The 27,159-nt window shown below is 40.6% G+C and overlaps 1 protein-coding gene, 1 long non-coding RNA gene and 1 pseudogene across 2 annotated transcripts; all 3 read right to left on the bottom strand.

Annotated features, from left to right (window-relative positions):
* Positions 1-112: 112 nt before the first annotated feature.
* Positions 113-3,734, bottom strand: LOC115664282 (oligopeptide transporter 1-like). The gene is made up of 7 exons (XM_056308715.1): positions 3,621-3,734; positions 2,885-3,330; positions 2,368-2,465; positions 1,681-2,253; positions 1,315-1,582; positions 1,039-1,221; positions 113-954 (listed from the first exon to the last, which is right to left on the bottom strand). The coding sequence occupies exons 1-7, from the start codon at positions 3,685-3,687 to the stop codon at positions 331-333; spliced, it is 2,259 nt and encodes a 752-aa protein (XP_056164690.1). The 5' UTR covers positions 3,688-3,734; the 3' UTR covers positions 113-330.
* A 4,107-nt stretch (positions 3,735-7,841) lies between these two features.
* LOC115664292 (oligopeptide transporter 5-like) lies at positions 7,842-19,557 on the bottom strand (annotated as a pseudogene).
* Positions 19,558-22,933: 3,376 nt separating this feature from the next.
* Positions 22,934-23,825, bottom strand: LOC130137430 (uncharacterized). Its single transcript, XR_008815873.1, has 2 exons — positions 23,347-23,825; positions 22,934-23,200 (listed from the first exon to the last, which is right to left on the bottom strand). It is a non-coding gene; the product is annotated as an uncharacterized LOC130137430 (long non-coding RNA).
* Positions 23,826-27,159: the final 3,334 nt, after the last annotated feature.

Genomic DNA, 27,159 nt, shown 5'->3' with positions numbered 1-27,159 from the left:
TAAGTTAAGGACGCTATATGGAGAAACTTATTCAAATATTTATTCGGACGAGCTCCCTTCTATTTTCCTTGTTTTGTCCGCGGGCTTCAATGACTTCAACGTGGATCATCTGTGAAGGAAAATGAAAGTGGGCTGAGTTGGCTATATTGAACATGGGCCTGGGCTGGGCCGGGGCATCTATTACAATGTACATTCAGTTTCTACATTCCCCAACGAACAATTGTTCCATCTTCTCCAACACGTATGCCTTTCCGAACTGTAACTATGGACATGATAATCTGAAGGAACATGACAGCTTTAAACATTTACATAACATTTCCCACCCAAACCCTATCTTATAACTGGACAGCCCTCGCTCACAACTCCAGGTGCTGTAGGACAAGTAGCCAATGGGCAATGATCATCATTCATAAGTCCCCACCAATCTGGGCCACTAATGTCGTAAGATTGAAGGGTGAAATAGAGCAGCACTCCCATGAAGGCGACTCCGGCATCCAGAGCCGCTGACAGAACGTAGTTATACCGAGCCCACCACCCCTTGAACCTTTTGTAAATATAGAAGTTGAAGAAGATTCCAACTGCACCCCAAGTCAAATAGTGCACAGCTCTTGCTGGAGGCATGCTCTGTGTAGCTCCTAGGATAATTGGCATGTTTACGTACTGAATCCACTTTTGATTGGGGAATTTTCGCGATAGGTACCAGATGGGCACTGGAGCGAGGAATCCAATGAGGAAGAACCAGTTCATCTCGGGGTAGATCCCTAACTTTGCGAACATTCGGAGCGGTCCGATGACTCCCCAGATGATCGAAGCGCTGTAGAAGACATCGCTTCCGGGGCATGTCCAAGGGCTTCCCTCTGGTAGGAGAGACGGGTCACAAATGTGTTCTACGCTGGTGAGAAGCCACCACGCCGTTGCAAAGTAGACACTTGATGCGAGAACAGTCCCCACCAACTGTAGTATGGGAAATTCACAATCTTATGAGTCAGTTGAAAGTATGTGGATCCAATTGAAAGTTTCAACGGCCTGACATATTACCTGAGCGATGAACATTGACTTGGGAGGGACCTTCATGTAGTGACCTAACTTGAAGTCTGATAGAAACGAGAGAGCTTGGGTCATACTGATGTACCCATACGTCTTGAATGCTACATTAGCGAGAGGCTTCCCCGGATAAATATACCCTATGACCAACTCTGTGATCACGTTCAACCCCGGCGCCTACAGAAATGTAATTCATCTTGAGAAATGCTTCTATTGAATTTCAGCTCACAAATTCAAATTTACTATTTTGTATTGTTATATATATATTACCGTGTTTGTTGTGGCCGCAATTATCCCAATAGGTAAAGTGAAGAATAGTGCCATCGCGCACGCGAGCAGAACTCCCCACCATGGCAGTTGGAGCTGTTGGCCAAAACCTTCACACGTCCACAGAGCTAGTGCCACCATCGCAATCAAGATTATGTGAAACCACCACTGAGGTACCGCTTCATAGTTCTCCTTCATTAATCTTGTGTGCACATCTCCAAGATGACCCTGCAATGTTGCCGTCGTTTTCTTCCACATCTGCCATATTGTTCTGACCAAACAATTTTTTGAACACAGAATGTTTTTCAGGGAGTAGACTAACTAACAAAACAAGAAAGGGAAAAATAAGAAAGAATTGAAGAAGCTTACTTTCCATGGAAAAGGGCGACATGTGAAATGGTAGCTGTCAAGGTTGCAAAGCTCAACCCATAAGTGAATGCAAACATGACACTGAGGTAAAGTTTGCTATAACCATTATAGGCCTCCATATCGATGTCAAAAGTCTTGGGATTGAGGATCCGAGTGATGTTATAGGTTTGGCCAGTTGAGTCGAAAGTATGGGAGGATACGATGGGGAACCGTTTAGCTTCGTATGCATTGGACCAATACAAAATTGGGAGAGCAACATAGATCATCAAGAAGAACCCAACAAGGACGTTGACAATGGCAAAGCCTGGGTAGGCCAAAGGGCTTCCCAAGAATGCAGCAACCGTGGACCAGTCGAGGCCAAACGAGCCCAAGCCAAGGCCATGGAGGCCAGAGCCGATTTGCTGGGCCGTGATCGATTTAGTCCATATCAAGCAAACGACGGAGATGGCAGATATTGAAGGGACAAAATAGCTTGGAATCAGATAATAAGCAAAGCTTGCTATGAAAGCCATAAGGAAGAATTGGAGCCTTGTATGTCCTCCCTTGGGTCTTTTTTCATTCTCATGCAAAGCCCTGGATGTTACAGAAGTTGGTAATGCAAAAGAAAATCACATTATATTTCAAGGAGAACGGAAGCTGAAGGTTTAGCATTGTGAAACATAAAAAGAAAAATAGAGAAGAAAGTACCTGAACAGAGAGACCTGTACGAGGTTTGAGGGCCACCACATATAGGGAGAGTCTACCAGGTATTTTCTGAACAAACCAGCCCAGCCATACCCAAGCATCTGAAATGTATTCGATTAGAACAAACTTATTTAAGAGGAATAAACCAATACGCATTCTACATATTTACACACTTTTTTTCTGCATTTGTGACATGCAGTAATCACCATTCCCTATAAACACAACCAGTACAAATGGACGCGGAGCATGCACATATATTACGTGCTAAGCATATGCCTTAGAGGAAAGGTGGTCGACAAAACCTGGAAACACTGTTAAGTGGGTACCCTTCTGTGGGAAACAAGCATATACATCCAAGGAGAGACTATGAATAATAAGATCTTACCTTGGCAATTCACATATTGCATTTACTTTACCACTTGTTTTTTATTTTAGAAATCTTATCCATACTATACTTAGGCTTTATTGACCCATCTCATGTCATGAGTCCAGATAAATCAAAATCTTTGTAAGGACATACCTGAGTAGTCTGTGCTAGCATAAAGGCTGCGATAATATGGATGCCCTTGTGATAGAAAACTTTGACAATCGTGACTATGTTCAGTGCATAGACTCCACCTGCCCCCGAGTTCGCAAAGATGGTGATCAGAACATGTTCTTTCAAATTGAAAGGTCCCGGGTTCAGCGAGAATGACCATTTTGTAAACGGGACCTGGATCGGCTTCGAAGGGAGCGTTGCAGCCATCATTTTTCCTATGGGAAGCACAATAATCTGTGCTGAAACTGAGGAGATATAGAGTTGGTTCGAGCGGTAGCCGAAGAATTGGTTCACAAAGGAGAGGATAACACAAGATAATATTCCAAGAACCCATGTCCTGAATGTCAAGGCGGGCAGTGAAGGGTCGTCCGTGGTTGGAACCGTGAGGCGCACCTCTTCGACCGGGCAATCATCATCTTCGTTGGTTCCTGCACGGTAAGCCATTGAATCCAATCACAAAAGCAGAACAAAAGCTTGCTGCTTTCCTCGTCTGTTACAGAAACATCATTCATGGGGTTGGTGCGTTGTTTGCCAACCTCCATCACGGTGCATCAAACACAATCCCATTCATACACACGGCCTTTACATTTCGTGCTCTTTCGTTCATTCATATACCAAACTGGGGTATGGTTCAGTCACTGGAAGCTCGACAGGGAAAAAAAAGAAAAGAGCACAGAGAAATGGAATGCTTTTCATGGTGATGCCGTAAAAAGCTTACGAGGGACATCAATGGAGGATTGCAGGTCTTCAGGAGACTTTGAACTGATGACCTCAAAACCTGCCATCTTCTCTCTCTGCCCTCGATTGATTGGGAAGCCTATTGGAAACAACTCTCAGGAGTCTTATTTATATAAGAAACCGACTCTCGGGATTCACTAAATATAATCTTCTATCCACCGGTTTTCAAGGCTGAATCTTTCCACTCTCACCTATTTACAGAAGCAATACCAGAGATGCAAGGTACAGAATCCTCATACTTTTATATTTGTAATTTGTGTGCACGCGCAATTTGCGTCGTTGCTCAATTGTTATGACGATTGTCTTACTTTCTTTCCTCACCTGGAGATGCAGTAAGAATCTCGGTGTAGCCAGTGAACAACTAATTATAATCACCGATCAAAACGATGAGCTTTAGCAGATAATCTCGTTAACGTACAAAAAGGGTGAATGATTCCCGTCCTAGAGGCCACATTCATTTCTAGGAATTTAAGGTTTCATGAAGAGGGCGGTTGGAACAGACTGGGATTGTTTTTGACTTGCCCAAATTCAGGGGATCGATTGAGCTGTCGTGGCTTGAAATTTAGGGGACCTTGCTTGCGACTTTCTTTTGTGCAGGAGGGATTTGGTTGGCATACAAGCACAAGTGACTATACATTACTTGCATAATAATTGATAAAAGTCCAATGAAGAAAATATACATATCCACATACATTTCACCAGAGAAAAAAGAGAGGATATACCGAATTCGTATTTCACTCCAAAAAAGAGGAACTTTGACATGAAAGTTCTTGAAATGTGGTTCAAGTAACCACATTGTCCATTTAATTTAAATCTTCCTAATTAGATCTTATCAATGAAGTTAGTGGTCATTAAATTCAGTAATTTAATAGCTTTTCCATTAATGAAAAAAATGCTAAATCGTATTAAAAGTTTAGTTCATTCATCTCTCTATAGGTTAGGACCCATCTTTTATTAGTCAATTCTCAATTATACAAGCAGAACCTATTACAAATATAGTAATCCAAATTAATAGAATTAGTAGACTTTCAATTGTATACTACATATATCAGTGCAAAATATAAGTATTCGTTTTCTCTTTATATACTGTCTATGCGAGATCTTTAATAGAGAGTTATCAATGGAGCTCATGGATTAGGGTGCATTTCATTAAGATATTCTACAGAACAGTTTTCACTTTTCATAGTGAAATAATAACATTTACAGACTAAAATAGCGTAATTATTGTGAATGTTAGAGATGATTATGGATTTCTTTAGGATAATTTCCTATGTTAGAGATAATTAGATAATTCTATTGATTCTTCATGTCTCTCAAAATTGCGTGTATACTCTTTGAATATTTTGATTGATATGTTATCTTAGATGGTAATTTAATTAAGTACAGACTCATGTATTCTTCTTCAATATAAAGCATAATATACATAAAATTCCTCATTACTCTCTTCAGCGTTAGAAAACAGGTTGGCAATGTTTTTGACTTGACCGAATTCACGATTTTGATTGAGCTGTCGTGGCTTGAAATTTAAGGGACCTCGCAACTTTCTTTTGTGCTAGAGTGATTTGGCTGGCACACAAGCACCAGTGACTATATATTTAGGGTTAATACCACGAAAATCTCCAAACTGGTACATTTGTGATAATTCTACCCCAAATTATTTTTTTGACAACAAAAAACCCAAAACTGGTACACCTGTGACAATTTTACCCCGAACTAATTTTTTGACCATCAAAAATTCCAAACTGGTACACCTGTGATAAATTTACCCTCCGTTAGTTTCCATTAAATTTTACTATCAAATTGCTAAGTTTAATAACACGTGGTAGTTTACAGGTGTACCAGTTTGGGGTTTACCCCTCTGTTTGTCACAAATTGGAAAATTTGTGATTTTTCGTGATATTAATCCAATTTAACGGACACTAACGGAGGGTAAATTTATCACAAATGTACCAGTTTGGGGTTTTTAATAGTAAAAAATTAATTTAGGGTAAAATTATCACAGGTGTACCAGTTTGGGGTTTTTGGTGGTCAAAAAATTAGTTAGAGGTAAAATTGTTACAAGTGTACAGTTTGTAGTTTTTGGTAGTCAAAAAAATAGTTCGGGGTAAATTTGTCATAGGTGTACCAGTTTGTGATTTTTCGTGGTATTAACCCATATATCTATCTACCTAATAATTAATAAGATTCTGGTAAAGAAAATGTACGTGTCCGCACACATTTCACTGGAGAAAAAGGAGAAAGAATATATCAAATCCCATTTAACCCTAAAAAAGGGAACCACAATGTTCATCTAATTTATATCCGTTGGAGATATGATTTGTGTGTTGAAGATATAATTAAAAGGAATCAGGTTTTTTAAGCAATTCAGTTAAGAGAAAAAAATACTTTCTTACTGATACTTGAACGATACATCTCATTCGGATCCACATCTGGACCCAACACTAGAGGATCCCATTAGAGGCATACCATCAGGAGTCCATTTTGCAGATATAGCCCATCTAGTGGGACCTTGTTCAGGCCTAGCCAAACCAGGGGCAACCTAATTCAGGCCAGCCCATTCAGTAGTTACCTATCTAAGGCCCGTTCAACCCATTTTGGTATGGGCCAACTCAATCAAACCCACAATACAATTTTCAAGTGTCATCGAATCAGGCCGAAAATTCCTAAGGCCCAGTGAACCAAGGCCATGGAGAACACGGCCAGACTATTAAGCTTGTCAACCCTCTGTACACCTCCGCCGCTGCCGGACCAGAGTCGCGAGTCATCATCCAGCAATTGTCTTTTCTCGAGAACAACTCTAGGTGGTTCCAAGAATTCTGGCGAGCTTCGGTAACTAAAAGATAAGGACGGCTTCCTTGATGTAAGCGTCTCAATTCCGGTCGACGAGCATCTAGTGTGACACTGGAAGAAATTAAATCAAGTGCATGTGGGAAAACATCAAGAAGATGTATGGCTTGGGCGTCTAGTCCATCGAGTGAGACACACATATCTTATTTAGGTACGATAACTGGTTTCAGCCTGCCATTGCCTCATTAAGAGAGCAGCATCAGCTCATGACCAGTTTGTGCACTGGAGGCCAATCCTGCCTTCAGAGCTCCTAAGGGTATATTCGTTCCATCCTAGAACTCCTAGCACCAACCATCCTGACACCACTCCCATGACCAAATTGTATTTATCCCTTTTGCATCCTCACTCTTCACCCGATAATCTTGAGCACCACTCATAAGGGTACAGGAGTACGAGAGCATGCGTCCTCACTCTTCACATGATAATCTTGAGCACCACTCACAAGGGTACAGGAGTACGAGAGAATCAAGTTCCGTGACATTCTCCTCCACTCTGTTTCACAATGCCCTCATTGCGAGTTTTTCTGTCGCTTTCCTGCGTCAATTCTCACCATCAATGCCACTTCTTTTCCGAGACTTACATGAGTGGTGGACGATCGCCCAACAAAATAGCTTCTCTCCACTGGTGGCTTTCTCGATCAGAGCCGTTCGGCACCCTCGGTCACTTGTGCTTTCCTTGACAAGTGTGGCATTTTTCGCCAACTGCACCATTTTGGTAGCACTATTTTTCGCCTACTTCGGAATTCTCATGATCTCTGCAGACCAATGGAGGTTTTTCTCCTTGTTGATAACGTGGTAGCAGAACCATCTTGAGATTCGCCAAATCGATCCAAGAACGTTTTCCCTATTTAGTGAGGAATCAGTTCTTCCCTGTGCCTCCTTTGTCATCCTAGAAGTAAGTCAAGAGCCGCACTTTGTCCGAGCATCTTTTTGGCTCCGACGATTCACTCTTCTCCCTTATAGGATAGAGTAGACCATAGGTTTTCTTCGACTCACACACTTACTAGAGGGATCCTGCTATGATATTATCCGTCACGGGCCGGCAGTTCCTTGGCCACTGTATAGCCTATGCAGCGCCTGGCGCACCATTCACACCAGGCCAATCCTTGTTCATTTGCTGTTCCAGGGAACAATACAGCGAATAACTTCCTCATATCGGATTGTACCACGCCTAGCATAACTCCGGCGTCTAGTTTATCAAGCGAGACACACCGATCTGATTTAGGTACGACAACTGGTTTTTGTCTTCCATGGCCTCATCAAGAGAGCGGCATCAGCTCCCGACCAGTTTGTGCACGGGAGGCTAACCTCGCCTTCAGAGCTCCTAAGCGAATATTCATTCCATCCTAGAACTCCTAGCACCAACCGTCCTGACACCACTTCCACGACCCAGTTGTATTTATCCCTTCTGCATCCTCACTCTTCACCCGATAACCCCGAGTACCACTCATAAGGATACAGGCATACGAGAGAATCACGGTCTGTGACACAAGCATCTAAAATTCATTCAATAAGAAGAGAATCAAATATAGGGGAATGAGCAAATCGCATCTTCTAGGAAAGATGGTAACCATATAACTTGAAGAAATTAGTTACAGATTGTCTGTGTTTTTTTGTATATTGACATACCTGAGTCATCTGTGACAGCATGAAGGCTCAATGATATTGATGCTCTTGTGATAGAGAACCTTGACAGTTGTGAAAATTTGCACTGCATAGACTCCGCTCAACCCAAAGTTGGCAAAGATAGTGATCAAGACATGTTCTTTCAAATTGAAAGGTCCTAGATTTAGCGAGAATGTCCATCTAGTGAACAGGACTTGGATCGGCCTCGAGGGGAGTGTCACGGCCATCAGTCGTCCCAGGGGAAGTGTAACAATCTGTGCTGAAACTGCCGAAATACTGAGTTGGTTAGTCCGGTAACCAAAGAATTGGTTTGTGAAGAAGAGGATCACGCACGAGGCCACGCCGAGAACCCATGTCCTTAACGTCAAGGCAGGTAATGAAGGGTCATCCGTGGGCGGAACCGTGAGGCGCACCTGTTCGATAGGGCAATCATCATCTATTCCATCTCTCCTACATGGTAAGTTAGTAGCATTTGATCACAAAACCAAAACAAAAACCAGGGTGAGCCAAGGAAAATATTGTATGTTTCGCTTCTCTGTTACAAAAGCATCATTGATATGGTTCGTCGATCATATTAGTGCTTCAGAGTCATAATCTCGACGTTTAATTTTCACGATTCATTGAAAATACAACCCATCAGAAGCAGAGCTTCAATAAGAAATGCAATTGTTTTTTATGGTGATGGGTGAGGAGCTTAGCGGACAGTTTTTCAGTAGACTTTGCACCTTCAACCTCGAAACCTGCCATCCTCTCTAATTCAGTTTCGAATAGGAAACCCTTGCAACCCAACAATCACTAGATATACTTACTCTTCTTAAGTGATCAATTGGTTTTAAAGGCAGAATCTTGCCTCTATGGGTGATTCCCACCGACCTATCCATATATGCACAAGCAAATCGGAGAATATCATTCTATTTCTAACATTTCATGTAGATGGATAGAGATATTGACTAAGTATGTATTTAATTAACGTGTGAATATTGGGTAAGTGATTCACAGCTAGTCCATACTCCAAAGTTGGTAGACGCGATCCTGGATTTTGGGACATTTTTGCTTTAATGGAGAGAACCTTTATGGCAAGATTAAAATCTTCCTCTCTTTTCTTTTTTCTTTGAATTTACTTTCCCAAAATTCAGAGAATTAACTCTGCCAATGTAATTTCTTTAATTAAACTTACCATTATATTATCAGTAAAATATATCTTATTAATGCATTCATGTCACTACAAAATTGCAATGTCTGAGTTGCTGATCTTTTTCTTATGCTAGCCTCCTTAAATAGAATGCTATAATGAAATGGTCATAAGATCAATATTACGCAGTAGATGTGTTAATTTCCCTGAATATTGGAAAGTAAAACAAAAGAAAAAAAGAAAGAAAATTCCAGCATGTTCCAACCACTCTCTCCATAAAAAGTAAAATTTCCAAAATACAAGATTACGTGGAACCAATCTTTGAAATGGCCTCTGGTTGGGATGTGAATCGCCCATTTAAAGGTAGCCCTACCCAAAAAGAAAATGTCATTTAATGATAGTGTCCTGTTTTTCTCTCGTGTGGTGTGAACGCTTGGAAACTACCGAAAAAGTTATAAACATATTACATTGATATCAATTCAGTTTTAAACGTTTCAATTAGACCAATTTAGTCCTAAATTTTTTTCATATTGGTACAATTTCAGTCCATCCGACCAATTTAGGCCGAAAATTACCAATATGAATGTCGGCCGTCTTACGTGACACAGCCGGCGCTAATGTGGATATTTTTTTATGATTTTTTTTATAATTATTTTTTTTAATAATTTTTTTAGTATTTTTCCTTTCTCTTTTTTTTTTTGCCAGTGGCCAGTCGCATCAAGCACTTTTTTTTTTTTATAACAAATTTCATCTAATAAAAGTCATGAAATGGCATGCAATTCAATCCGCCAACAAACAACCCCAAAAAGTAGAAATGGAGAAACAACTTCTATCCAAGAATGGTCTTTTCTCCCTCAAAATTAGGGAAAATTCTAAATAAGAGCCTGAAGTGCCCTCATTTTCTCAAATAAGGACCTAAAGTGGACTTTGTGTCAAATAAGGACCCGAAGTGGCATGTCAATCTCAAATAAGGACATGAAGTGGCCATGAGAGTTTCAAATAAGGACCTGGCCTCGCCGGTTACCGGCCGGCGAAATATTTTGACCGGTGACTGACGAGGTCAAGGGCATTTTCGTCCAAAAAATTTTAATTTTTTTCTTTTTTCCTTTTTTCTGATTTCCCCTATTGGCCTGCCGGTGGTCAGCACCAGTGAAGCCCAGCAGGGCGGGGCGAGGGTTGCCCTCGCCGGCAATAGGCGAGGGACGGCCTCGCCTGGCCGTGGCGACCTTCGCCCTGGGCAGGGCTGCCCTCGCTGGCCATGGGCGAGGTCGGCCCTCGCCAGCTGCCGGCAAGGGATGACCCCGCCCAGGGCGAGGGTCGGGTGAGGTCGGCCCTCGCCAGATCTGGGCGAGGGTCGCCTTGCCAGCTGCCGGCAAGGGACGGCCCTACCCAGGGCGAGGCCGTCCTTCACCGGCAGCTGGCAAGGCGACCCTTGCCTAGATCTGGCGAGGGCCGACCTCGCCCATGGCTGGCGAGGGCAGCCTTGCCAGATCTGGGTGAGGGGGCCTTGCCCAGGCGAGGCCGTCCCTCGCAGCTGGCGAGGCGACCCTCACCTAGATCTGGCGAGGGCTGGCCTGGCCCATGGCCGGCGAGGGCTGGTCCTGCCCAGGCGAGACCATTCCTCTCCTGTTGCCGGCGAGGGCGGCCCTCGCCAGATCGAGCGAGGGCAACCCTCGCCGGGCTTCGCCGGTGGCCGATTGGCCGGCCACCGGGCAAGAAGGGATAACTAGAAAAAAGGAAAAAAAGAAAGAAAAAAAGGAAAAAAATTTAAAAAAGTTAAAAGACAAAAATGTCCTCACCACAAGAAAAGTTAGGCCCTTTTATGAAACAGATATAGCCACTTCAGGTCCTTATTTGACAGAAAATTCACTTCATACCCTTATTTGAGACTAACATGCAATTTCAGGTCCTTATTTGACACAAAGTTCACTTTAGGCCCTTATTTGAGAAAATAAGGGCACTTCAGACCCTTATTTGGAATTTTCCCTCAAAATTATAACTACATATCGTCATGGGCTCTTTTTAGTGTTTCATTTTTAGATCGTGCATTAAGTAGAAAGTTGACTTAGGTCCTAGGAGATGCCGAAACGAAAAGATTCTTTAGCTACATGGTAACTCACTCCACATTTCGTCAGTTTCAGCATAGATTTATGCTTCCCCTAGGACGACCGATGGCCGCATCGCTCACGTCGAGCCCGAACCAGTTTCAACTCGTGGGATAGAAAGAGTATTTGTCTATTCTAATGTTTCATGTAAATGCATAAAGAGCTTGACTAAGTGGCAAAAGGGGCATCGGGCACGGGACATCTGGTGAATCTCACGTGAATTTTCGTAAATATTCCATTCACATGAGGCTGGAATTTTGGGAATACTTGAAGGTTTGTGGGATGTAATCCTAATTTTGGGAATTTTTTCTTTTATAGAGAAGTGGTTCGAACATACTGTAATTTTTGTTTCTTCTTTTTGTTTTGTTTTACTTTTCCAAATATGGGGAATTTACACAGATGTTATATTTTTCTTAGCAAAAGCCACCAAAACCCCTAAACTATACTCAATTAACGAATTTATTTTAAATTTTTTTCTGTGACACTAAAAATCCCAAACTTATACATGTACGATACATTTACCCCGGTCAAAGTTCTGTCAGTAGGAACTGTTAAAAATCTACCTACATGGGCGCTAGAAAGCAAATGGTGTTGATATTACACCAATGTAGCTTAAGTGAAATAAAAATGAGGTTATTTTAGCTGAAAAATCATCTAACTGAACCTTGACGGAGGGTAAATGTATCACATAGGTATAAGTTCAAGGTTTTTTATGTCAAAAGAAAATTTTTATGGTAAATATGTCACAATGGATACAATTTAGAGTTTTTGATGTCATATAAAAAGTTCAGAATAAATATATCATAATAGGTATAATTTGAGGTATTTTTCTGACTTTTTCCCTCTAAAATTGACCGTTTAGTGGATAAGTAAAATCCATGGTTACTAATGCATTTATGTCAACCGAATCACTTTATTATCTCTTACACTATATAAGTCATTTAAAGATAGTCTACATTTTTTCAATACCTTGTTTTTTTTCATGTCATATAAACGCTTTATAAATCAACACGTTTACATGTCAAGTATACTTAATTGACAAGACTCTTTTTAGATATTTGATCAGCAAAATTAGCTCATCTATAATTTTTACCAAGAAAGTCAGCGAAGCTGGTTTTGAGATCTCTCTTTAGCCTATTATCTTTGAATTATTGATGTTTTATGCTAATTAAAGGAGTCATTTGTGCATAAATATATTGTAATGTCTATTTAGCTATTAGCAATGTGCAAGTGAAAGCCATGCATAACAAATCCGTGGTTTTGCACATAGTTTGCACGTGGTTTGCACGTAGTTTGCACATAGTTTGCACGAAATTGGTGGGTGGTTTTCGTCATGTATTTGCATGATATCATAGACTACTATGTCTATTTTAGACTTTAAAGTGAAGGATCTAGAATCGAGATGCGGCGAAGTGATTGATTTCCACATTTGCCATATTGTTCTAGACCAAATAATTTATGGAAAACCAAATCTTTTCACTGAGTTGAGTAACTGACAATAAAAAATTCTTTGTACTGAATCCACATTGCATGTGCAAGTAACGACGCATTGACCAAGACAAAGGAGAAAACAGATAAAAATGAAGAAACATGCTTTCCATGGAAAAGGGCGACATGCGAAAGGGTAGAGGCCAAAGCTGCAAAACTCAGCCCATAAACGATGGCAAAGAAGACGCTGAGGTAAAGTTTGCTGTAACCATTGTATGCCTCCACATCTATGTCAAAAGTCTCGGCATTGAGAATCCGACTAATGTTGTATGTTTGGCCAGACGAGTCAAAAGTGTTGGAAGATATTATGGGGAACCATTTGGCGTCGTACACATTGGACCAACAAAGGATGGGGAGAGCGACGTAGACTATCAAGGAGAACCCGGCGAGGATGTTGAGAATGGAAGAGCCCGGGTAGGCCAGAGGGCTTCCCAAGAATGAGGTGGCTGTGGACCAGTCGAGGGTGAACGCGCCCAGCCCGAGGCCGTAGTATCCAGAACCGAGTTGCTGCGTAGCGATTGATTTCGTTCATATCCAGCAAACAACCGAGAGGTAAGCAATTCTTTGGAAAAGATATCCCGGCCTCAGAAAAAGCAAAACTCGATATGAAAACCACCACGAAAAATTGGAGCCTTGTAAATCCACCTCTTTTCCTGTTCATGCAAAGCCCTAAATGCGAGATAAAAAGTTGGTAATGTGAAAGAATCAAGGTGAGGTTATGAGGAAGGAAACGAGAAGATGAAGATTTTTGTCTCGTGTGAGCTAAAGGAAAGGGAACAAGTACCTGAAGAAAGAGACCTATACTAAGTTTGATGGCCACCACGGAGAGTCCACCGGAGATTGTCTGAACAAACCAACCCAGCCATAGCAAGCAATGAAATTCATTCAGTAAGAAGAGAATCAAAATGAGAAAATCGCATATTCAAGCAAAGACAGAAATTACAGATTGTCTATGTTTTATCTATATTAACGTGCTTGAGTTGTCTGTAACAACATGAAGGTTGCAAGGATATGGATGCTCCTGAGATAGAGAGCCTCGAAAATGTGCACTGCATAGACTCGTTCAACCCGGAGTTGGCAAAGATGGTGATCGGGATATGTTCTTCCATATTGAAAGGTCCTGGATTTAGCGAGAACGTCCATCCCATGAGCAGGACCCGAATCGGCCTCAAAGGGAGCATCGCAACCATCGGTTGTCCCAAGGAAGTGTAACAATCTGTGCTGAAACCACCGAAATGCCAAGTGTGGTAGATCGGTAGCCGAAGAATTGGTTCGTGAAAGAGAGGATCACGCACGAGGCGATGCCGAGAACCCATGTCCTGAATGTCAGGCGGGCAGCGAAGGGTCATCTGTGGGCAGAACCATGAGGTGTATCTGTTCGATGGGGCAATCATCATCTATTCCGTCTCCTCCTGCGTGGTAAGTCTGTGTCATTCGGTCACAAAACCAGAACAAAAACCAGGGTGTGCCAAAGAAAATATTATCTGTTTCGCTTCTAGCTAACTTCACGATTCATTGAAAATACAACTCACCAGGAAGGAGAGCTTCAACAAGAAATGTAAATGCTTTCGGTGGTGATGGGTGAGGAACTTACCGGACAGTTTTTCAGCAGACTTTGCACCTTCAACCTTGAAACCTGCCATCCTCTCTAGTTCAGTTTCGAACAAGAAGCCCTTGCGACCCAACAATAACGGGATATACTTACTCTTCTCAAGTGGTAAATTGGTTTTGAAGGCAGAATCTTGCCTCTGTGGTGATTCCCACCGACCAATCCATATATGCACAAGCGAATCGGAGAATATCATTCTATTTCTAGCATTTCATGTAGATGGATGGAGATATTGACTAAGTACGTATTTAATTAACGTGTGAAAGTTGGGCAAGTGATTCATAGCTAGTCCATACTCCATAGTCCATTGTTGGTAGATGAGATCGGGGATGTTGGGACATTTTTGCTTTTATGGAGAGAGTTCCCAAAATTCAGAGAATTAACTCCGCCAATGCAATTTCTTTAATTAAACTTACCATTATATTATAAGTAAAATATATCCTTACTAATGCATTCATGTCAACCGAATCACTATGAAATTGCAATGTCTGAGTTGCTGATATTTTTCTTATGCTAGCGTCCCTAAATAGAAATGCTATAAAGAAATGGTCATAAGATCAATAGTCCATTAAGGGTGCGTTTGGTAACCATTTTGTTCTCGAAAACTCTATTCATAAATGATTTTTTTTTATTTCATTCCCGGAAATAATTTCTAAGCATTTGAAGACGTTTGGTAACTGCACAAATTTTTTTTATAATATTTTGAATTTTTTAATATTTCTTTCTTCTTTTTTACCTTTTTTTTTTTTTTTTCTTCTTCCCCTTCCTTGGCCAATGGCCAGGTCGCTGGCGCCGGCGATTGGCCACAGGCTAGGGCCGGTGAGGGCGGCTCGCGGCTTGGGTGAGTGTTGCTCTCGTTGGATTTGGCAAGGGCGGCTAGCGGCTTGGTAAGGGCCGCCCTCGCCCAGGCCGCGATCCGCTCTCATTGGATTTGGTGAGGGCGGCGGCGAGGGTCACCCACGCCAGATCCGGCGAGGGTCTAGCCCTCGCCCTCGCCGGCCACCAGTGAGGGCCACAACGCCCTTGCTGGCCCTAGCCTGTGGCGGGTCGCCGGTGGTCGACGACCGGCCATAGGCCAGGAAGAAAACGAAGAAGAAGAAAAAAATTTATTTTCCATTTCTGATTCTTGTTCCTAGAACCAAGAAGTAGCATTTTTTTGCTTATTGATTTTGTTTTAAAATTGATTCTGCGAACAAATTTGTACAAATTTGTGCCCGGGAACAAAAAATTTACCAAACGGACTTTTGTTCCAAAATTGAGTCTGGGAACAAAAGAATAGGATCAGCTACTATTTGGCTAGTTACCAAACGCAGCCTAAATTTCAAAGCTGTTGATTTCCTTGAATATTGGAAAGAAAAACAAAAGAAAGAAAGAAAGAAAATTCCAGCCTATTGCAACCACTCTCGCCATAAAAAGTAAAAAAATCAAAATACTGGATTATGTTGAACCAATCTTTGACAGTGGCCTCTGGCTGGGATGTGAATCACCCATTTAAAGGTAGTTCTACCCAAAAAGAAAATTTCATTTAATGATAGTTTCTAGATTTTCAATGTCCTATTTTTCTCTCGTATGTTGTGAACACTTCGAGAGAACTAAAAAAGTTCTAAACATATTACATTGATATCAATTCAGTTCTAAACTTTTCAATAGGACCAATTTAGTCCCGAACCTTTTTCATATTGGTAAAAATTTGGTCCATCCGGCCAATTTAACCGAAAATAGCTGATGTGAACGCCGGCCGTCTTATGTGTCACAGACGGCGCTAATGTGGATATTTTTTTTTATAATTTTGAATTATTTTATTTTTAAAAAAATTAATATTTTCCTTTCCTATTTCTTTTTGCCGGTGGCCAGTTGCATTAAGCACTTTTTTAAAACAAAATCCATCTATAAAAGTCATCAAATGGTATGCAATAAAATCCACCAATAAACAACCCTAGAAAGTAGAAATGGAGAAACAACTTCTATCCAATAATCGACTTTTCTCCCTCAAAATTATAATTACGGATCGTCGTGGGCTCTTTTTAGTGTTTCATTTTTATTTCATGCATTAAGTAGAAAGTTGACTTTAGTCCAAGGAGATGTCGAAACGAAAAGATTCTTTAATTACATGGTAACCCACTCAACATTTTGTCAATTACAGCACAGAGTTACACTTTCCCTAGGACAACTGATGGCCGCGCCGCTCACGTCGAGCTCGACCCAGGTCCGACTTGTGGGATAGACAGAGTATTTGTCTATTCCAATGTTTCATGTAAATGCATAAAGAGTTTGACTAAGTGGCAAAAGGGCATCGGGCATGAATTTTCATAAATATTTCATTCACAAGAGGCTGGAATTTTGGGAATACATTAAAGGTTAGTGGGATCTAATTCTAATTTTGGGAATTTTTTCTTTTATGCATAAGTGGTTCGAACAGGCTGGAATTTTCGCTTCTTCTTTTTGTTTTGTTTTACTTTTCCAAATCTAGGAAATTTACTCAGCTGTTATCTTTTCTTGATAAAAGCCACCAAGAGCCCTAAATTATATAACTTTTTTATGTTACACAAAAAATCACAACTTTGTATTTGTGTGACACATTTACTCTCTGTCAAAGTTCTATCAATGAGAACTGTTAAAAAAATGCCTACATGGGCACCATAAAGCAAGCAATATTGACATGATGCCCACATATCTTAAGTGAAATAAAAATGACATTGTTTTGGTTGAAAATCATCTAATTGAACCTTGACAGAGAGCACACGTGTCACATAAGTACAAATTTGAGCAAGAAAAAGTTTATGGTAAATGTGTTACGGTAGGTATATTTTGGGGTGCCATAAATAAAAAATTTAAGATAAAGATGTCATAATGGGTATAATTTGGAGTATTTTTGTGGCTTTTTCCTTATTTTATTTGGCGAAATTGATCATTTAGTGGATAAGTAAAATCCATGGTTACTAATGTGTTTATGTCAACCGAATCACTTTATTATCTCTTCCACCATTTATCAGATAAGTCATTTAAAGATAGCTTACAATTTTTCAATACCTGGTTTTTTTTTTCATGTGATGTAAACGCTTTATAAATCGACTAGTTTACTTGTTAAGTATAATTAATTGACGAGACCCTTACTCTTTAGCCTAATTTCTTTGAATTCTTGATATTTTTAAGTTATTAGAAATGTGCAAGTGAAAGCCATGTGTAACAAATCCGTACTTTGCGAGTAATTTGCACGCAGTTGGTGAGTGGTTTTCATCATAGACAATTATTTCTATTTTAGACTTATTATTTTAAAGTGAAGCAACCCTCAACCTTGACACCTGGGGGCTGTAGGACAACCAGCCAATGTGCACTGATCATCATCCGCAAGTCACCACCACTGTGGACCGAGGACTTGTATCGATTGAAAGGCGAAATAGAGGAGCACTGCCATGAAGGCGACTCCGGCATCCAGAGCGGCCGATAAGACATAGTTGTACTGGACCACCAGCCCTTGAACCTCTTGTAAACGTAAAAGTTGAAGAAGATCTCGACCACACCCCAAGCCGTGTAGTTCAAGAAGTATACTTAATTGACGAGACTCTTTTTAGATATATGATCAACAAAATTAGCTCATCTCCAATTTTTACCAAGAAAGGCAGCTAAGCTGGTTTTGAGATCTCTCATTAGCCTATTATCTTTGAATTCTTGATGCTTTATGCTAATTAAAGAAGGAGTCATTTGTGCATAAACATCTTGTAATGTCTATTTAGCTATTAGTAATGTGCAAGTGAAAGCAATGCATAACAAATCCGTAATTTGCACATAGTTTGCACGTAGTTTGCACGAAATTGGTGAGTGGTTTTCATAATGTATTTGCATGATATCATAGACTACTATGTCTATTTTAGACTTTCTATTTTAAAGTGAAGGATCCGGAACCAAGTTGTTGCGCAGTGATTGATTTTGTCCATATCCAGCAAATAACCGAGAGGTAAGCGATTCTTTAGAAGAGATATCCCGGCCCGAGAAAATAAGCAAAGCTCAATATGAAAACCACCAGGAAAAATTGGAGCCTCGTAGATCCTCCCTTGGGCCTCTTTTCCTTTTCATGCAAAGCCCTGAATGCAAGATAAAAAGTTGGGAATGTGAAAGAATTAAGGTGAGGCTCAGAGGAAGGAAACAAGAAGATGACGATTTTTGTCTCGTGTTAGCTAAAAGAAAGGGAACAAGTACCTAAAGAGAGAGACCTGTACTAGTTTGATGGCCACCGCATGTAGGGAGAGTCCACCAGGGATTGTTTGAACAAACCAACCCAGCCATAGCCAAGCATCTGAAATTTAATTAAGCAAGAAGAGAATCAAATATAGGAGAATGAGCAAATCGCATCTTCAAGGAAAGATGGAAATTACAGATTGTCCATGTTTTTATACAGCATGAAGGCTGCAATGGTATGGATGCTCCTGTTATAGAGAGCCTTGACAATTGTGAATATGTGCACTACATAGACTCCACTCGACCCGAAGTTGGCAAAGATGGCGATCAGGACATGTTCTTTCATATTGAAAGGTCATGGATTTAGCGAGAACGTCCATCCCGTGAGCGGGACCTGTCAAAGGGAGTGTTGCAGCCATCAGTTGTCCCGGGAGAAGTGTAACAATCTCTGCTGAAACCACTAAAATGCCGAGTGGGGTAGATCGGTAGCCGAAGAATCGGTTCGTGAAGGAGAGGACCACACACGAGGTGATGCCAAGAACCCATGTCCTGAATGTCAGGGCGGGTAGCGAAGGGTCATCTGTGGGCAGAATCATGAGGCGCACCTGTTCGATGGGGTAATCATCATCTATTCCGTCTTCTCCTGCGTGGTAAGTCAATGTCATTCGGTCACAAAACCAGAACAAAAATCAGGGTGAGCCTAGGAAAATATTGTCCGTTTCGCTTCTCTGTTACCAAAGCATCATCGATGTCGTTTGTCGATCATGTTAGTGCTTCAAAGTCATAATCTCGACACTAACTGCACGATTCGAATACAGCCCACAGGGAAGAAGAGCTTCAACAAAAAAATGCAAATGCTTTCGGTGGTGATGGGTGAGAAGCTTACCGGACAGTTTTTCAGCAGACTTTGCACCTTCAACCTCGAAACATGCCATCCTCTCTAGTTCAGTTTCGAACAGGAAGCCTTTGTGACCCAACAATCACTTGATATACTTACTCTTCTCAAGTGGTCAATTGGTTTTGCAGGGAGAATCTTGCCTCTGTGGGTGATTCCCACTGACCTATCCATATGCACAAGCGAATCGGAGAATATCATTCTATTTCTAGCATTTCATGTGGATGGATGGAGATATTGACTAAGTATGTATTTAATTAACGTGTGAAAGTTGGGTAAGTGATTCACAGCTAGTCCATACTCCATTGTCCATAGTTGGTAGATGTGATCGGGGATGTTGGGACATTTTTGCTTTATGGAGAGAGTTCCCAAAGTTCAGAGAATTAACTCCACCAATGCAATTTCTTTAATTAAACTTACCATTATATTATAAGTAAAATATATCCTTACTAATGCATTCACGTCAACCGAATCACCATTAAATTGCAATGTCTGAGTTGCTGATATTTTTCTTATGCTAGCTTCCTGAAATAGAAATGCCATAAAGAAATGGTCATAAGATCAATAGCCCATTAAATTTCAAAGCCGGTGGGTTGATTTCCTTGAATATTGGAAAGTAAAACAAAAGAAAGAAAGAAAATTCCAGCCTATTGCAACCACTATCTCCATAAAAAGTAAAAATTCCAAAATACTGGATTACGTTGAACCAATCTTTGAAAATGGCCTCTAGCTGGGATGTGAATCACCCATTTAAAGGTAGTTCTACCCAAAAAGAAAAATTCGTTTAATGATAGTTTCCAGTTTTTCGATGTCGTATTTTTCTCTCATGTGTTGTGAACGCTTGGAGAGAACTAAAAAAGTTATAAACATATTGCATTGATATCAATTCAGTTCTAAACTTTTCAATTGGACCAATTTAGTCCCGAACCTTTTTTCATATTTGTACAAATTCGGTCTATCCGGCCAATTTAGCCGATAATAGCTAGAGTGAACGCCGGCCATCCTACGTGCCATAAGTGCCGCTAATATGGACATTTTTTATAATTTTTTTTATAATTTTTGAATTATTTTTTTTTATATTTCTCCTTTCCCTTTTCTTTTTGCCGGTGGCCAGTCGCATAAAGCACTTTTTAAAACAAAATCCATCTAATAAAAGTCATCAAATGGTATGCAATAAAATCCACCAATAAACAACCCTAGAAAGTAGAAATGGAGAAACAACTTCTATCCAATAATCGACTTTTCTCCCTCAAAATTATAATTACGGATCGTCGTGGGCTCTTTTTAGTGTTTCATTTTTATTTCATGCATTAAGTAGAAAGTTGACTTTGGTCCTAGGAGATGCCGAAACGAAAAGATTCTTTAGTTACATGGTAACCCACTCGACATTTCGTCAATTACAGCACAGATTTACACTTCCCCTAGGACGACTGATGGCGGCGCCGCTCACGTCGAGCTCGACCCAGGTCCGGCTTGTGGGATAGACAGAGTATTTGTCTATTCCAATGTTTCATGTAAATGCATAAAGAGTTTGACTAAGTGGCAAAAGGGCATCGGGCATGAATTTTCATAAATATTTCATTCACAAGAGGCTGGAATTTTGGGAATACATTAAAGGTTAGTGGGATCTAATTCTAATTTTGGGAATTTTTTCTTTTATGCATAAGTGGTTCGAACAGGTTGGAATTTTCGCTTCTTCTTTTTGTTTTGTTTTACTTTTCCAAATCTAGGAAATTTACTCAGCTATTATATTTTCTTGATAAAAGCCACTAAGAGCCCTAAATTATATAACTTTTTTCTATTACACAAAAAGTCCCAAATTTGTACTTGTGTGACATATTTACCCTCTGTCAAAGTTCTATCAATGAAAACTGTTAAAAAATGCCTACATAGGCACCAAAAAGCAATCAATATTGACATAGCGCCCACATAGCTTAAGTTAAATAAAAATGATATTATTTTGGCTGAAAAATAGTCTAACTGAACCTTGATGGAGGGCACAAGTGTCACATAAGTACAAGTTTGAGCAAGAAAAAGTTTACGATAAATATGTTACAGTAGGTATAGTTTGGGGTGTCACAAATAAAAAATTTAAGATAAAGATGTCATAGTGGGTATAATTTGGAGTATTTTTGTGGCTTTTTCCTTATTTTATTTGGTGAAATTGATCATTTAGTGCATAAGTAAAATCCATGGTTACTAATGTGTTTATGTCAACCGAATCACTTTATTATCTCTTGCACCATTTATTAGATAAGTCATTTAAAGATAGTTTACAGTTTTTCAATACCCTGTTTTTTTTCATGTGATGTAAACACTTTATAAATCGACACGTTTACTTGTTAAGTATACTTAATTGACAAGACCCTTATTAGACATATGATTGGCAAAATTAGCTCATCTATAATTTTTACCAAGAAAGACAGCTAAGCTGGTTTTGAGATCCCTCTTTAGCCTAATATCTTTGAATTCTTGATATTTTTTAAGTTATTAGTAATGTGCAAGTGAAAGCCATGTGTAACAAATCCGTACTTTGCGCGTAATTTGCATGCAATTGGTTAGTGGTTTTCATCATAGACAATTATGTCTATTTTAGGTTTTCTATTTTAAAGTGAAGCAACATAATTATTTAAAATAGATTAACAATCACGCGTCATTTGAAAAAGTTAATTTACCTCTCACATGTACGCTCTACAAATTGTATATGACGATTCCATTCGCATAAGCTCGTGTAATTTATGTGCGCGCCATGGTCGGTCTTCTATAAACATATAATGTATACGATCTATGTTTTTATATTTAAATGCGGAATGATTCCAATCATGATATGAGGGAGGGCTATTAGGTAATAGGTATGGCCAGAGATTTTTTTTTTTTTTTGGTAACCCAGGGAACCCCCGCACGGCCGACAGCCGGGGATTTGAAGTTGACATAACTCAAAATTTGCATGAAACGATCGAAAGTATAAGCGAAATGTCAGTAACAATCAGGACATTTGAGACACTCACCAAGACCATGCCGTTTCGAGCAGCGAGCACGAGAATGTTCGGACAAGAAAAGAAGCTTTGATCGTTGGACTTAATGGTGTTGATGACTTCGAATCTCTTAATCCCTTAAGAGAGTTTTGATTCTAGCCAAGTGGTTTTTTTTTCTTGTGAAAGTGGCCGTGTTGTTCAAAAGAAACGATGCATCATATCCCTGCACAAATAAAGGAGATAATTACAAAAAAAGTCTTAAATCTTTGGGAAAATTTCAAATAATGACTCGAAGTGGAGCCGTTTTCTCAAAAGAGTGCATGAAGTGAACATTGTCTCAAATAACGCCTCAAATAGCCAATTGAGTCTTAAATAAGGGCCTAATCTCACCGACTAGGCAAATCTTGTCCACATCCAGGGACATTCTCGTCCAAATACATGTTTTTCTTTCTTCTTTCTCTTGTTTTCTTTTCTTTCTTTTTCTTTCTTCATCTTCCTCACCCGTCCTTCGCTCTGATTGTGATGATCATAAACACAATGATTGAGAAAACTAAACCAAATGCAAACTGAAAAATGAATTCTCTCTCCCTAATGTCTTTCTCTTTTCCCAAATCGAATTGCAAAAGAAAGTGGAAGCAATCTAATCAAGTCCAGAGAATCCACTCCACGCAGTGCCCACCACAAAGCGATCCAACAAATTTTGCGCGACTGAATCAATGAAAGAATCACTGGGACGCATCAGCCACGCTGCTCGATCACGTTGCCACGCCAAATAGTCCAACAAAAGACAAATTTTAAGTGAGCAAGAAAATAATGAACGAGAAATTGTCAATTTCAGATTGGGCTCGCATTACTTGCTTCCGCTTGAGGTCGCTGTGGAAGATCTTCACCCTCAAGCCATTGCCGTTGTCGGTGGAGAAGCGGAGGCGAGCACCCTGCCTGAAGAGTGATTCGACCAGGTGCGACTTGTGCGACCAGCGCTGAAGCCTAGGGTGACGCACGCTGAAGCCTCAGCCGAAGGAAGAGAAAGAGCTCGCACACTTGTACGGCCACCGACAATTAATCTAGGTGATAAGGAAGCCATGGAAGAGTTCATTGACAAGGGGTATGATCATCACAACGAGAGCGAAGGACGGGTGAGGAAGATGAAAGAAAAGAAAGAAAAGAAAACAAGAGAAAGAAGAAAGAAAAACATGTATTTGGACGAGAATGTCCCTGGATGTGGACAAGATTTGCCTAGTTTGTGAGATTAGGCCCTTATTTGAGACTCAATTAGCCACTTGAGACCTTTATTTGAGACAATGTTCACTTCATGCATTATTTTGAGAAAACGGCTCCATTTCGGGCCCTTATTTGAAATTTTCCCTAAATCTTTTAACAATTTGCTTATATAGCCATCCTAGATAATTTTACCCAGAAATCGCTGATGTAGACGCCCGCCATCCTACATGACACAACCAACGATAATGTTAACAACTTTTGCAATTTTTAAAAAAAAATTTCCCTTTTTTTCTTTCTTTTCCATTTTTTTCTTTTCTTTTTTTATTTAACTGTGGGCCGGTGACCATCACCGGCCACAGCAAAGGTGCATGGACCCTCACCCAGATTCAACAATGCCCTCAATAGATCTAGGTAGGCGACGGCACTCGACCCTTGCCTGTGGTAGGCGACCTCCGGCGCCGAGCACTACGGTGGAAAATAAGAAAGAAAGAAAAAAATCAGAAATAATAATTCAAAAGATTGCATTAATTGTCCATGTTACCGTCTTCCATGCCACGTAAGACCGTTGCATTCAGGTCGGTGGTTTTTCGGCCAAACTTGATCGAAATGATTACATTGGTAAATCGTCAAAGGTTTAGAATTAAATTGGATAAATTAAAAAGTTTAGAACTAAATTGACTATTTGTACAATAGGTTTATAATTCTTGTTAGTAATTTTTCCCAGACGAAGAAGGCGGAGATACATAATAAGATTGTATCGAAAGCAAAGGTCACAACATGCACTATATGGCTTGATTAAAATTTCCTTCCCTTTTCCATCTTCGATTAGTGATGGATTGAGCACACGTAGAAGAAGCAAGTCTACTCTCACATCTGACAGCGATAATATAGTTATTATATAGTATTATATTATAGTAATAACCATTCACATTTACGGAAAATGTCTTTTATCTGAAGCATCTTTTCTAGCGCTCAGAAACATGTTTAGCTTTTCTTTGTTTACAAGGTTTATGATAGAATTAACAAATCGTCAAATGGTTTATAACTAAATTGGCACAAAAAGTTTATAACTGAATTGGCACAAGTGCAATTGGCTTAAGATCAAATTGGCCAAATTGAAATATTAATAACCGAATTGACACAAGTACAATAGGTTTATAACTTTTTTGCTAATACTTTTGTAATTCTTGTAATAGCACTATTGAGTTTTTTGTTCACACAATTAAGTTCTTCTTGTACATTCATTTGTGATTTTTCAATTCTTTGCGTCTTGCTTTCAGACTTATAACTTTGGGATTCCATATTAATTATGACTTGAATCGGATCAATTCTTTTACGAATTTCTATGTGTACAATTTTTTGGTATATAATTTTTTATACAATTTTCACTTTTTTTTATTTTCTTGTAGATCCTCAAATGATTTTTGGGTTGTGCAAACCAAATAGAACGATGAACATGGGTTGTACCAACTACCAAGCCTCAAACCAAGTGGATTTATGAAGTAATATCGATCTATCATGCACATGTTTGCTAAAGAGAGGAAAAGCAACATCAATTGAAAGAGAGTCAAATCGGTGTTAGCACAGGTTCTTAAACAAGAAGACGATTGAAGCCAGTTTCTGAAGTGCGTTGAGGTCGGAGGTAGTTACTTTTCCGATCGCAAGATGATGGCCGCTGCCTCGGCAGCCGCCTTTGCTGTCACCAATCCATGGCGACGAGTGCCGCGGCGAGGGTGACCATTGTTGAGATCTGTTTCGAGGACGACCGTCGACCAGATCTTCTCTCAGTCTCCCTGACCTCTCTATGCTGTGCGTTGCAGCAGCAAGAGTCGGCTTCACTTGAGCCCGGCGAGGGCCGGTGCTTGCGTTGTCGCCGCCGCTGCAAACACTGCCGATGGTTACTCCCTGGACCTACCCATAAATTTTACTCATTTCTTTGTTCATTTTTTTTTCAAATTTTCTTGTTTTCGAATTTTAAATTATTTATCTTGTTTTATAATTTTTAAAGAATTTCACGCTGGCATTTAATGACTGTTTAATGGCCATGTTGACAATTTACTTATTATTTTAATGGATGGACTAATGCGAAGAAAACAAGGGCGCGCATAGTAACATTTCTGTTCCAGAAATAGATTTTTCTATTTCTATTCCATGGACGAGTTTCTGAGAAAAAAACGTTTGATAACAATGCAAAATTTCTCCCTTCCGGGCGGCCGGTGGAGGACGGTGGGTGGCGGCAGGGGGCGGAGGACGGTGGCCGGCGGCGACGGATGACGGCAGCTGGCGGCGGGAGGAGATCAGCGCCAGGCGGCGGCCAGCGTTAGGTGGTGGAGCACGGTGGCCGGCGGCAGATAGTGGCGGCGGCTGCCGGGGGCAAAGGGCGGCCGGCATCGGGCGGTGGAGCACGGCAGCTGGCGGCGGAGGACGACTGTCGGTGGTGCGTGGCCGTCGACCCCTCGGGGGGCAACAGGCGGCGGAGGGCGATAGAGCACAGCGGCCGGTGTCGGGTGGCAGAAGACGGTGGTCGGCGACAAGAGGCATCCGGCGGGCGGCAGGCAGCCGGCGGATGGTGACCGGCGGGCGGCGGTGGGAGCTGGTCGGCAGGTGGCGGCGAAGGACGGCGGGAGGTGGGGAGGCCGATTGCGGCCGACGTTGGGCGATGGCGAACGACAGAGGATGGCGGTGGGAGGAGGCGGTTGGCGAAGGACGCCGACGGTAGGCGGTCGACGGCGGGAGGCGGCTGGCGGCAATACCGAGTGGCAAGGGGATGGCTGACTAGTAGCGAGAGCGAGCGATAAGAAGAGTTTTTGTTTCTCATTTTTGTTCTAGAAATAGAAAAGTATTCAAGGACTAGCGAGCCACCGACCAAAAAAAAAGGGACTAGTAAGCCTTTATCTCTTTAAACAATTATGATTGCTTTTGACAAAAAAAAATAATGACAATTGCTTAAAAGAAAATAACGAAAGAGAAAAGTCCTAGATAATTCAATTTTGGTGAGATATGACATATAATATATTTAGTAAATGCAAGGTGTATTTATATATGAGAAAAACAAACTCACAATACATAATTATCTGACCGATGATGAGTATTTTTTTTCTGTAGTATTTTCCATTTATTATAATTCGAGAAATATTATATTTTCACGTAAGTCGAATGCGGAAGAACAGAAAACAATTTAAACTTGTTCTTGCAAAGACTTTTGGGGTTGGATCTAAACAGAACATCAGACATTGTTTTGCAAAATGGAAGAGCTTCGAGTTCATGTACAAACCAGTTCCTGGGACCCCTTATCAAGCAACTATCTGCCAACTAGAGCTGTTATGTACTCTCAAATATGTTCAGCTTTATTGAAAACTAGAGCTGTTATATACTCTCAAATATGTTCAGCTTTATTGAAAGTTATAAATTCCAACACATTGTCCGAGGCGGCGCCGATACTAAGT

This window comes from Syzygium oleosum, unplaced genomic scaffold (genome assembly GCF_021117445.2).
Source record: "Syzygium oleosum isolate NSW1041296 unplaced genomic scaffold, Sole_v2.1 Sole_v2.02, whole genome shotgun sequence".
Lineage (NCBI taxonomy): Eukaryota > Viridiplantae > Streptophyta > Magnoliopsida > Myrtales > Myrtaceae > Syzygium > Syzygium oleosum.
The sequence above is the reverse complement of the archived record's forward strand: the minus strand, read 5'-3'. Positions and strand labels throughout refer to the sequence as shown.